The sequence below is a fragment of the Monodon monoceros genome, unplaced genomic scaffold (genome assembly GCF_005190385.1).
Source record: "Monodon monoceros isolate NGI ecotype Baffin Bay Population unplaced genomic scaffold, NGI_Narwhal_1 Super_Scaffold_15, whole genome shotgun sequence".
Taxonomy (NCBI): Eukaryota; Metazoa; Chordata; class Mammalia; order Artiodactyla; family Monodontidae; genus Monodon; species Monodon monoceros.
Genome location: NW_021703771.1, coordinates 35260374 through 35273839, shown reverse-complemented (window position 1 = coordinate 35273839; position 13466 = coordinate 35260374). Strand labels below are relative to the sequence as shown.

Genomic DNA, 13466 nt, shown 5'->3' with positions numbered 1-13466 from the left:
TGACTTATATGGAGCAACAGCTTAAGGGGTGGCAGTAATAGCAGAGGCTGAGATGCTAACTTCTGTATAGCAGTGGGGATCTTGACTTTCTGAATGGTATGGGGAAGCCAAGAAAGGCAGGACCATTTCCAGTTGAAGCTAGGTTGCAAAGGGTTGGACATGGCCTGGCCCATAGTGTTTGGCATTCCTTCGAAGCTCTGATGTCTCCACCTTGTTGTTGGACTGGTTTAGGTCTCATCTGAACCAACTGGTTAGAAGGTCTACCCTAAGCCTGTTGCATCACTGGCACAAATAACTGATAGCAGCAGGTTGGAACTGATTCAGGATGGCATTGGCAGGGCACACCCATGCCAGCCACCATCTGCCCCTGCATATCCTGGAAGGGCAGGTGAGATTCTCTTTCTCCTTCTGGGCCAGCTAATATATATCACCAACGTGCATGTGCCCATTCATTGCAGGAACAGCTTTGCCTCTTTGAGGAAGGAGAAGCTGAGAAAGACCAAGCTCTTTGGTTCTCTCTTAACTCCAGCATCATCTTGGCACTGGTTATGCCCAAGAAGATAAAATTCCTCTTTTCATTGTCAGTGGTGTTAGGTAGGCTCATACTCACCTGGATTGGATAAATTCTTTCATGTTTCAGCTGCTTCAAATTTGTTTTTATCCTGGCTTGTGCTCTACTTCTGTGTAGAGCTGACAAATATGGTTTTTCCCCACTGATTTCCTTTTAATTAATTTCATCCACACTTGTTGGTATTGTCAAGTTTTTTTGCAACTCACGAAATCAGTCTTTGGATTTCCCACTGGGATCTGTCATCATCTTGAGACTTCAGCATTGTTCCCAAATAAACTAGAATTTTCTTTTAGGATGTCACCATCCATATATTCCCCAAAGTTTCAACTTTGTGTCAGGTGCTGTGGTGAGTACGGGAATACAAGGCACAAGATAAAGGGACGGCTTTGCCCTCACGAAATCGCCCAGCAGGGGAGACAAATAATTAAGCTACGTTTACGTTACTTGCAATGAAGGAAAGAGTGTATTCTGCGTTTGCATTTGTTTGACTTTATCATTCTTTAGCATATGAAAATGTAATATTTCAACAGTTCATTTATCTGGAAAACAAATGTACCAAAACTGGGATGATTGACGATGGATTTAAGAACAACCGTGCAAATCCCCAATCGGCTATATAGGGGGGAGTGACAGAATTGAAAGGAGCTGCTCTCGTACAGCTTTGCGGTGCAGGAGAAGGGGCTCGTGGGGACACCCAATAAGTCCCTCCGCAAGCCTGCCCACAGCTTCCCGCACACACCGCCCTACCCAGGCGTCTGCGTGGCAGGGGCGCGGAGCCACGGGCGCACCCAGCGTGGCTCCGCCCCGGGCGCGCGACTCGGAACTACCGCTCCCAGAAGGCTGTGCGAGTCCGGGAGGGAAGAGGTGGTGGCGGCGGCAGGAAGGGCCAGAGCGGCGTCTCCGGCGGCGGGTGTCCCCTCGGTGGTCTGTCCGACAGCTCCCGGCCCCCGGAAGGAGGACGCAGTCCTAAACGGCCTCCGTAGCCCCGGGCTCTGGCCCGGGCGAACCGCCGCCTCCGCCCGCGGGACGGGCGCGGGGCGGGATGTAGGGCGCTGGGCGCGGAGGCCGCGAGCGCGGCAGGGGTAGCGCCTAGGGCGCGCCGAGGATGGAGAGAGCGATGGAGCAGCTCAATCGCCTGACGCGCTCGCTGCGCCGCGCGCGCACCATAGAGCTGCCGGACGGTGAGCTGGCCGCGGGCTAGGGGCGCCGGGGGCGGGGCTCGGGGCGCGGGGAGGCCCGGGTGGGAAAACTAACCAAAAGCTGAACAAACGCCCACATTTACTTTCCTTGGCAGGGGCCGGGCTGGGACCTCCTGCTACCCCTCGCCCGCCGCTCCCGCCCGGGGCAGGTGGGAGTTTGGGGGAGGGGTCCGGGCTGTGAAGGTTCTGCTGCTAGAAGAAGCAGGATAGACCCAAGTCTCTCCAGACTATCGATTAGGGGTTTTGGCGAAGGAGCAGAAATATCACCCGGAGGGCGGAGATCCGGATTCAGAAAACATCACAGTTGTGGGCCATTTTACAGTCTCTGCCTGCTGGGGCTGGAGAGATGCTCCCCAAGTAGTATTGTTTACTTTAAGCTGCTGAGGGGAATTAAGCAGTCTTTTCTTTTTCTAAATGTAGAGCACTGTTGTATTTTGACAATAAATAAAAGGGTGTCAAATATCAAACATGTACTTGAAGTACTGTGTGTGTTTACATATATACACTTTAATATGCATGTCTGCCTTCATTTATTCATCAGACGGAGGGGCTGGGGCGCTTCTACAGAGAGGAGTAAGGCATGAGCCCTGTCGTTTAGGAATTTTAGTTCAGTGTGCCAGGATATCTTCAGAATAGGTAAAACACTAGTAATAAAAGAGATGAGAAAGAAAGCCGTTTTGTTTGCAGCCTCATGAATTCAGATGGTTTAGTGGTAGTGGGAGAGGGCAGTGCTGTCTCTAAGAGGCTTGATTCTGTATGCCCAACTGAGAGAAAGGGTAGGAGTTAAGTCTGGTGATTTTTTATTTTTAATGCATTGCATTAGTTTATCTTATATCATTTTTTAAAAAAAATTCTTTGAATTGTTGCTGGGGAGGTGATCTGTAAGGTTAGTGAAGGAGAACTTGGGTGAGAGCCATAAAAGAAATGTGGGACTGGAGACCTGAGGATAATTTTTCTGAAAAAAATTTTCCCTAGTCTCTACTTATGATTCAGAACAGGATGATTTGTGGCGACTGTTTCTCAAAAGATAATTTTGTACTTGGTACCTTGCTAGTGTAAAGTAAGAGACTGAAAATGATCCTGATTTTAGGAACAAGACTTTTGGCTTCAACGTTTTCTTTCTCTGTTTTCTTTCCACCTTCCACCTTTGAGTCCATTTCTTAAGTGCTGATCTCACTCATTTTCCGCAGTCAAATTATTGGTATCCTTTGCTGCGTGTGTAGTTTCATTTACACGGTATTTGTATTGCTCAGTTTAAATCCCGTTTTTTTTTTTTTTTAACGTAAATGTGACTTAGAAGACTTTGATAATGTTTCTTGTTTTAAAAGTAATGTGTTTTCATTGTGGAACATTTTGAAAAGAAAGAAAAATAAAATAATCTGTCATTTCACACCCAGTGATAAACAATGTTAGTATTTTCTTTATTTCCTTCTATTATTATTTTTTCTCTTTTTCTACTGAAACTAAGATCATACTGCATATAGTCTTTTATTTTGCTTTTAGAAAACATACATTTATTATATCTTTAAATGCGCTTAATTTGTAGGATTTAATGTAGGTTTATTTTGTAGGTTAATATGTAACAAATATTGAATCTATTGTTTTTATAGTAGATTTTATGAAGAACAGCTTTGTACATTTTTAAATCTCAGTCTGCCTTTATAAATATTTCCTTAGGATTATTACATAGAAGAGTATAGATCTAATTATATCAGCATTTTTAAGACTGAGTATCAACCTCTCAACTAACTCTTTGGAAAAGAAAGTTCCACCCACAGTCTGAGAGTCCCTGGAAACTAGAGTAATTAATAATAAAACTTTTTCCCATGTTGCTTACATTTGTTTTTCTTTGATTATAGTGAGTTTGCTCATCCTGTCCTTTTAATTTATCTTTGTCCCTAAGTTCTGATGAATATTTTTGAATTCTCTGAGATTGGCCCTTTCAAATGTGTGTGTGTGTGTGTGTGTGTGTGTGTGTGTGTGTTACATTCTAATTATAAAAATTTAGATTGTTGTGCTTTCATTTTAAGGGCTGAACAGAAGTTCTGAGATCTGTCTAACTTTAGGAAATAATCAGATGTTTATCTTGCCTTGTTAGACTTCAGTGATTAGTAAGCACTTGATTGGAGCTAATTATTAAGGTTGGAAAGTTTTTAATCAGCCCTCACTCTAAAATTAACTTTGTTGCATAGGATTAACCTGCAGATATTTTATTTATTGAACTGAATTCTGGGAAAACGTATTTATGTTTCCTTGGGATGATGAAAACCTGAGTATTCCCTCTAAGTAATGGAGTGCAGGTTGTTGAGTCATCTTAGGCAGGGCTAACAGGAATATTCTTGTGAGAGAGAAAGTGAAAGGAAAACAACTATTTTAGGGATATAGATTCTCTGTGGACTGTAAAAAGTTGGCTTATATTATTCATTTATGTGGAAAAAGTAATCTTAAACTACTGCATTTACAGTGAATGTAATTTGTTTAATAAAATAATAGAACTTGAACCCATTTGAGCATATATTTGAATAATGATTAAGATAGTTATCAATTTTTTAAAAAATCTCTCCCATTTTATGGTTTGATGAGACATTGAATATAGCATAGTGAATCTGAGCTTCCTGTTCTTTGAGGTTTTCCTTTTAGTTGCTGAGTTCTGAAATGTTATTAATAAAAATGGCCAACATATCTGATAAAGTGAGAGATTGATTAAACTTTTCTTATCACTCTGAAAACTTCTGTTACATACCTACTTCTCAAGATTTCTTCATGAGTGTGGAGAAGGAAGCACCTGACAGCAAATTTTATTCAGTACTTTCTTAGTATAGTATTTCCTGGATAGTCTCCTTCTAGCATCATAGTTGTGGTTATATTTGTGTCTTCGTACCTTTTAGCGTATGTGAGCTAATTTTTTAATAAGGTTAGATACTACTTAAAAAACAAGATCTACCTCTAAATTTTATCTAAATGAACACCCTATAAGTAAAACCCATGCGAACCTTATGGTGCTCACTTAAAAGTATGTACTATCTTGATTTATAAGTTTAAATTCACAAATAAGGGTATTTCCTGTTTATGACTTTGTTTATTATGGAGTGACTTACTTGAAATTGTCATGGTTTAGAAGTTCAGATTTTTATTGGGGCGTGTATTATATGAGAGAGAAAGAATGTTGCCATAATGAGGGAGGCTTAGTGAAGTGCTTTTCAACTCCTTTTGGTGACTCACTGTTAGATAATGAGAATAATTTAGTGGTTGCAGTCAGCATTTTGAAAAAATTGAGATGGACGAGAATAAAACAAGTTAGACTGTATTGTACATGTTAAGAATAGTATTGTAGGGCTTCCCTGGTGGCGCAGTGGTTGAGAGTCCGCCTGCCGATGCGGGGGACACGGGTTCTTGCCCCGGTCCGGGAGGATCCCGCATGCCACGGAGCGGCTGGGCCCGTGAGCCATGGCCGCTGAGCCTGCGCGTCCGGAGCCTGTGCTCCGCAGCGGGAGAGGCCACAGCGGTGAGAGGCCCGCGTACCGCAAAAAAAAAAAAAAAAAAAGAATAGTATTGTAGACCTTTTGGCTATTTATATAGTGTATACTGGGGGCAGTGGAAGATTTTTCTTGTAGGGGCTTTGGAATCAGCCAGCTTTGAATTCCAGTTTAGCCATTTAATGCCACCATCACACGGCTTATTACTTAGTGCTTCAGCTTTCTCGTTTGTAAAATAGGGATAATACTAGTACCTACTTCATAAGGTGGCTGTGAAGATAAAAGAGATGATGCACATGCATGTGAAGTGTTTAGAACAGTGCCTTTAAGGTAATGGTTTAAAACATGTTGGCTGTTATTAGTAGGATTCTTTCGTTATTAAATTATTATTATAGTGAAAGAGTTGTTGCATCTGCATACTGTACTTGTGAATGTTGACAAGGACTAAATTGCTCTTCATGTATACATTCAAAAATAGTAATGAACAAAAATGTGAAGAAATGGTAACTTTTTTTCTCTTCCTTTAAATACTTCAGGATATATTTCTACATATATAATGTTTTTTCAAACATAATCACAATACCATTATTAGAGCCAACACAAGTAACAGTAATTTTAATTCTCATCAAATACCCAGTCCATGTTCAGTTTTCTCCTCTCAGAAATATTCACTTACAGTTGGTTTGTTTGAATCAGTATCCAGTCAGGTCCACACATTACATTTGGTTGACTCATCTCTTAAGAATCTTTTAATGATAACAGTTCCCCCTCTTTTTTCTTTTTCTTTTTAACTTTCCATTTTTAAGTAATTTTAGACTTACAGAAAAGTTGCATAAATAGTACACAGTTCCTGTATACCCTTCACTCAGCTTCCCCTCATGTTCACATCTTATACAACCAAAGAACAGTGATCAAAATTAAGGAGTTAATATTGGTGTAATACTGTTAGCCACATTCCAGACTTTTATTAGAATTTCATGAGTTTTCCCACTAATGTCTTTTTTCTATTTAAGGATCCAATTGAGGATACCACATTGCATTTAGTTGTCATGTTTCCTTAACCTCCCCTGAACTGTGATATTTCTTCAGTTTTTCCTTGACTTTAATGGTCTTGATTAAGAGGACTGATCAGGTATTTTGTGGAATTCCCCTTAATTTGGGTTTGTCTGATGTTTTCCCATGAGTAGATTAAAGTTACATATTTTTGGCAAGAATACTACAAAAGTGATGTGCCCTTCTCAGTGGAAACTCAAGGGCTACAATATACTGATATGTATTATTTCCGGTGATGTTACCCTTTATCAGATGATTAAGGTGATAATCTGCTGGGTTCTCCACTGTAAATTCACTGTGGGGGAAATACTTTGATACTATGCAAATATCCTTTTTCTCAAACTTTTACTCATAAATTTTAGTACTGCTATTAACTTTTTAAGGGCTAAATGGGACTTGTCAGTGTTACTTCTCTGTAAGTAACTTATTAAAAAACGTAAAGCTCTAATACGCATTGAATTGAGGAATGACCATTAGTAATACATAAAAGTAAATTCAGGGACTTTCCTGGCGGTCCGGTGGTTAAGACCTCGCCTTCCAAAGCAGCGGGTGCGGGTTTGATCCCTGGTCAGGGATCTAGGATCCCACATGCCTCGTAGCCAGAAAAACCAAAACATAAAACAGAAGCAATATTGTAACAAATTCAATAAAGACTTTAAAAATGGTCCACATCAAAAAAAAAAAAAAAATTCAAACTATCTGAAATTTATATAAGTATCGCATGAGATCATAGATGTTATTGACTTTTAACTTCTTTTGGATCATATTTCTGTGAATTTATTCTATAAAAGATAATAAATGAAAATGTGAGGTAAGTAAAAATAAGACTTTAATGCTGTTTCATAAAAACTTCTAAAAATTTCTTGTGTTATTGACAAGGAGCAAATACTATGTATATGTAATATTTTAAAATAATTTTAGCATACTTATCTTTGATATTCATATATACTTAACATTCCTCCAAGTACTTGTAAGTATGATGAAACATTGTGCATTATTGCAAATCTTGCAATACCTCTGGTGTTTTTCACTATCCATAATCTTCTTCCACTCTTCTCCTAGCTTTTTATTTAGAGTTAAGAAAACTCTGAAGTAGTCATAAGTATCACCCTTTGGAAAAAGTAGGAGATAAATTAATTCCTTTTCTTTTTTTTTTTTAACACTTAGATAATGAAACTGCTGTTTATACGTTAATGCCAATGGTTATGGCTGATCAACACAGGTGAGTGCCTATTTACAAATTTATATATTTTTTCCACAAATTTATATTTTTTAAGAATATAAATTTACCTAAATGTTGCGTACACACACACACAAACACACCATAGAGTTTGGACATAGGTTTTGTCCTGTGGCAAGTTATTTAACCTCTAATTATAATTTTCTGTCTGTGAAATAAGGAACAAGATTTTCTAAGATCCGTATCAACTGTAAAATTCTATGATAAGAGATTTTCTAAATGCATAGTCAGAACTTAAAACAAGTATTTGCTTGGTCACTGACAGTGAAAAAAACATTATGATGGTTTCTGTTAGAGGTCACTACTGATCTTTATAGCAAAAAGTTAGGGCTGATGGACAAGTTATTCCCTAATATTCTACTACTTTCATGTTCTTTCTATTGAGGTAGTGTTGACACTTCTTTTACAGGGCGCACATGAGGTGTGGTTGTCTGGCTGTGTGATGAGATGTTTATACTTGTAACAGACAGCTCTGCTGTGGTTAGCCATTGGGTAGTTTGGTATTATGAGGAGAAAGTAAAGAGACACTGTATTTTGAAACATGTTTAAAATATAAATGATTTTTTTGCTTTGAACTCCTGTCTGATATAATTAAAGCATGTTTTTGTCTGATTTTTCTTATTTGACCAAAATTAATATAGATAGGCTCAACTTTCTGCAGGGGGAGCAGCCAGTCCTACTCTCTTTGCTTCTCAAGAATCTAGTGGGAGCTGAAGCCAACTTAGGTGTCCTCAGGGCAGGTGACATAGTCACAGCGGCAGACGAGGAACCCTTCAGCACCAGTTTATAGGTGAGGGCAGTTGGTTTTTGGATGATGCTGCACTGGCTGCTGTGCTACGCTTAGAGAGTAGTGCCTTGTTTTTTGGCTGATGTGGGACAAAACCTTTTGAATAATTGGTAAGAGTAACACTAAATAGCTATTAACTTGAGTTAGTATGTTTTTAAAAACTTTTTTTTTTAACCTTGACTCAATTTTCTTTTGGCATAGGTCTGTTTCTGAACTACTATCAAATTCAAAGTTTGATGTCAATTATGCATTTGGACGTGTGAAAAGAAGCTTGCTTCACATTGCAGCAAAGTAAGACTAAGACATTTTGGATTAAATTTTGGTCTAGAGTAATGATAGTAAGCTTTGAGTCAGTGTGTTCCATAGTAGTTATGGAGAGAGATGAGAACAGACAGCTGAGTGGTTCTTTGTTTTGTCGAGGGCATAGTGTGCTATGCTTACATTCTTTCACTAGATAGATTGTTAATCTTGGGATTGGACTCAAGTCTTATATCTGATGTTTTAGCTTGCTCTAGATCAGATTAGAGGAGATTAGGCACGGGGATTATCTTTCCTGGATATACTTAAGAGGGTACATTCACCAAAATTTTACTTTTATCCCACCAATATAAGATTTTATATGCTAATTGCATGTGAAGTTGTTGGCTTTATATTTTTTACTTAGCTGTGGGAATGATTTTTATTCATAATTTTCCAGTGTGTAGCTAATCAATTTGTTGATATCTCATCACCCTTTAGGATTTAGGCTGAGATTACTCTACCTAAATAAAATTGATTTTTCAATATAAATTTGGATTCTGGAAAGCCAAAAGTTGAGAGTACTGTATGGTTTCTTTTATATGCTAATACTTTATTTCGCTTTATGTGAACTTCTCAAATACTTCATAGCTTTTGCAGTAGAATGTACCATCTTGAAAGTAGAGGATATTTGCTATTTATGACAGGAGTTAAATTGTAGGTCAATATGGACCCCCCAAAGAATATGTTTAATAGGGCTTTTTGTTTTTTAATTAAGCTATGTCAACTATGGCTGTTTGTTAAATGTGTCTGAACTGTTTTTAATATTGTTTTAGTTGTGGATCGGTGGAATGCTTGGTTCTGCTTTTAAAGAAAGGAGCAAATCCTAACTATCAAGATATTTCAGGCTGTACACCCCTTCATTTGGCAGCTAGAAATGGGTAAATATTTTTTCTTAAGTAGCTTAAGTTGTATTGTTATGACTAAGAGTAGTCAAGGCACTCTACCTTCATTTGGGAATTTTTTTTTTCTTTTGCCCAATATTTGCCTTGGGAAGAGGGTCTTGGATTATTTTGTTACACTTTTAAATAACTATAATTTTAATAATTTATTAAGTTTACTGATATTTTTCTTCTTGAAGATAATATATTTGTCAAAGTTTATTTTTACTAGTATTATAATGACATTTTCTGAAAAGCATAATTAATTACCTCTTTGTTTGAGTGTTCTTTTTCCTGGTAGTCTTTTGCCTTGCTGAACTCCATGGCTTATTTTCCACATTGTTTAGTTAATTTTATTAATGCAATTAAAGACAGAGTAAATACATTATACTTAGTTTTTTTTTTAAATAAATTTATTTTTGGCTGTGTTGGGTCTTCGTTGCTGCACACGGGCTTTCTCTAGTTGCGGCGAGTGGGGCTACTCTTCGTTGCGGTGCGTGGGCTTCTCATTGCGGTGGCTTCTCTTGTTGCAGATCACGGGTTCTAGGCGTGTGGGCTTCAGTAGTTGTGGCTCACGGGCTCTAGAGCGCAGGGTCAGCAGTTGTGGTGCACGGGCTTAGCTGCTCTGCGGCATGTGGGATCTTCCCGGACCAGGGCTCAAACCCGTGTTCCCTGCATTGGCAGGCGGATTCTTAACCACCGCGCCACCAGGGAAGTCCCTATACCTAGTTTTTTTGTCAAGAATTTCAGATAGTCATGTCTCTGTGTCTGCCTCCACAATATTTTTCTGTTGGACTGAGAAACCAGACTAAAATAGTTGGAATTATGTTTAAAATGAAAATAAGTAGTTTTTGATTCAGGGCTTGAGGAACTTTACATTTATAAACATTTTTTGAATGCTGGAAAACTTTTCTATGAAAGACTATTCCTATGTGTCTCTTCTTTTGATTACTCTTGGAAGTATTTTTGTTGACTGTTTTGAACAGGAATTCTAGGTAGTTGAGGTGGCTGCCTAAGTGAGATGGATATGGGGCTAAAATTGTCCACTGCCTCAGTCTGAGGCCAAATTTTTGTAGACAAGGATTAAAGTGGAACCAGAAAGACTAGAACCATAGTGATGTCTCATTTGGACAGAGGAGAAGCATAGCCCTTTGCCCCTGTCTGGTCTGTCCCATTTCCTGACTTAGCACGTGAACCAGTTTAGTTGTCCACTGTTGCAAGAGGTAACGTGTTGATTAAACAATTGTTTTTTCTAATAATTGGCCACATTAGGTATGTTGTAGGGTGTCACGCCCAAGGTCATAGACTAAATCATTCATTCCCTTGTTGAATTGATCTCAGGTCTAGATACATTATCCCAAATGTTGGTAGGATAGTGACAAAGCTCTGAAAAAGTTACATATAGAAGAATATCTTAGTACAGTGTCTCAACAACTGTAAATGAAAGGACAGATTGGTGCACAGCAGGGATAAAATGTCTACTGCTGTTGTAGTAGGAGACTTAGTCATTTAGGAGACCATTGCTTTTTTTTTTTCCAGCTTTGTTGAGGTATAATTGGTAAATAAAATTATAATATATTTAAAGTGTGCATCATGATGAATTTGATCTATACATTGTGAAAGGATTTTTGTCACCTAGTTAATTAACACGTCCATCACCTCACATATTTATCTTCTTTTTTTTTTTTTGGTGAGACATTGAATTTGGAGACCATAACATTTTAAAGATGAAGAAATATAACAGATATTATTACATAATTCATATGGTAAATCAGTGAAGAGAAAAGGAGTAAGAAGAGTCCATAACCCTAACATAACATCTAACTTGGATGCCTTTCTATTTCTATAAAGATTACTTTTGATATTCCATACTTAACTATTTTGGTTTTTATATATTGAATGAATGCCTTGTACAACTTAGAGGTGCTCAGTAAATGTTTATTAAGTGACTTGATTACTTGTTGCTTCCTGTAGCTTTTGATGGTTTCAGAAATAGTCTTTGGCTCTAATTTCTCTGTAAGTTCAAATTTGTCTAGACTGAAGCAGAAGTCATAGGTGAATTCTACCCCTTTTGCTGGTCTGTCTGGTTTATGGGGGTTTTTGTTTTGTCCCCTCATCTATCGTTGTCAGAGGGGTAGAGTATTTCTCTTGGCCTGCTTTAGTGTTTCTGTCTTCAGCCATCAGTGCATTAATACTAAATTGCCCTCCTTTCCAGTGGAAAACCCAGTAAGCTGCCTCTGAGCACGTGGATGACTGGTCCCTGTGTCATTTGGGTTACCATAAACTTCTTATAATTGTTGCAGTATCTGGCCAGGAAAATAGTTGTTTCCTGTACAGTAGGATCTAGCATTGCTCATGATTGTATGAGAATATAAAAAGGGAAGACTTAAAAATTATTGTCTATCCTTATGTTGCATATTGGTCAGATTTGAAACATTTTTTCTTTTTTCTTTTTTTTTTGCGGTACGCGGGCCTCTCACCGCTGTGGCCTCTCCCGCCACGGAGCACAGGCTCCGGACGCGCAGGCCCAGTGGCCATGGCTCACGGGCCCAGCCACTCTGCAGCGTGTGGGATCCTCCCAGACCGGGGCATGAACACGCATCCCCTGCATCGGCAGGCGGACTGTCAACCACTGCGCCACCAGGGAAGCCCTCTTCTTTCTTTTTTTAAAAATTTTTTTGCCACACCACACCGGGATGTGGGATCTTAGTTCTTCAACCAGGGATTGAACCCGCGCCTCCTGCAGTGGAATTGTGGAGTCTTAACCACTGGACTGCCGGAGAAGTCCCAGAAACATTTTTTCTTTATTTTTTGGGCTAGATTGTGAGCTCATAAAGGGCAGAACTCATAAGTTAGTTAACATTTTAGTTCCATTCTAAGCAAAATTGGTGTGCACTTAGTTGGTCTTTTTGATTTACTCAGGGTTCTGGAAAATAGCAATAATGATTATTAAGTAAGAAAAAGAATATAGTTCTCTTATATTGCCCTGTAGTTTTGCAGTTCATTTTTGGGATGGGGATTATGGATTGCTGCTTTTCTTCAACAATCTCTACCCTAAACACTTCTTTAGAGCTTTTTTCCCTGGTACAGTCCCACCTAAGTGTTTATTTTGACAATATGCCAGTGGTCCACGACAGGCTTCTGAATAGATTTTAGAAATCCAGCAATATGGGTGCAGACACGCACACACAGACACACATACACACACACATAATTTAAACAATGCAATATTAATTTTAATAAGACTTTCTGGTCTGTTGCCTCACGTTATTGAAGATTTATTTTCTAAGGTTTTCATAACAATGTGTTAGATGAAGGAACTTTGAAAACTTTTTTTTTTTTTTTGTGGTACGCGGGCCTCTCACCGCCGCAGCCTCTCCCGCTGTGGAGCACAGGCTCCGGACGCGCAGGCCCAGCGGCCATGGCCCACGGGCCCAGCCGCTCCGCGGCATGTGGGATCCTCCTGGACCGGGGCACGAACCCGTGTCCCCCGCATCGGCAGGCGGCCTCTCAACCACTGCGCCACCAGGGAAGCCCACTTTGTAAACTTTTGAACTTAAAAGTTTACTCAGAGCTTTGTTTTCTTCCATTTCTTTGATTATAAAGCTGATTTTAAATGACATTTAACCTCATTTTAGATATAAAAAATCAAAGCAAGGAAAGTAATTTGTTCTCTTTTAAAAGGTTTATTCAGTTAATAAAAACTTTAGCTATTGATTATAAGATTTAATAATTAGTAATCAGTTAGTTATGCTTAGTACTGAGTTGATTAAAGAAATATGATATAATCCATGGCACGAAGATATTTATTATCTGAGTAAATAGTTATATATATTACATGTATTATGTATATTCTCTGTATGTCATATATATATATATAGCATACTTGCAAAGGGTTCCTGGACCCAGTTCCACTGTGTGTGTGTGTGTGTGTGTGTGTGTGTGTGTGTGTGTGTGTGTGT

The 13466-nt window shown here is 38.8% G+C and overlaps 1 protein-coding gene across 3 annotated transcripts in view; it reads left to right on the top strand.

The window, feature by feature from the left end:
• The first annotated feature begins 1405 nt into the window (after window positions 1-1405).
• The window catches only part of HACE1 (HECT domain and ankyrin repeat containing E3 ubiquitin protein ligase 1), a 94238-nt gene continuing 82177 nt past the window's right edge, over window positions 1406-13466 (top strand). For 2 of the 3 annotated variants that reach the window (XM_029223904.1, XM_029223902.1), the window contains exons 1-4: window positions 1406-1752; window positions 7467-7521; window positions 8528-8617; window positions 9400-9504. Coding sequence is in view for 2 of the 3 variants with exons in the window: in XM_029223902.1 (XP_029079735.1) it covers window positions 1677-1752; window positions 7467-7521; window positions 8528-8617; window positions 9400-9504 (326 nt within the window). In the remaining variant the exon portion in view is untranslated. The remainder of the gene's footprint in view (window positions 1753-7466; window positions 7522-8527; window positions 8618-9399; window positions 9505-13466) is intronic. The other variant, XM_029223903.1, reaches the window with a different exon arrangement.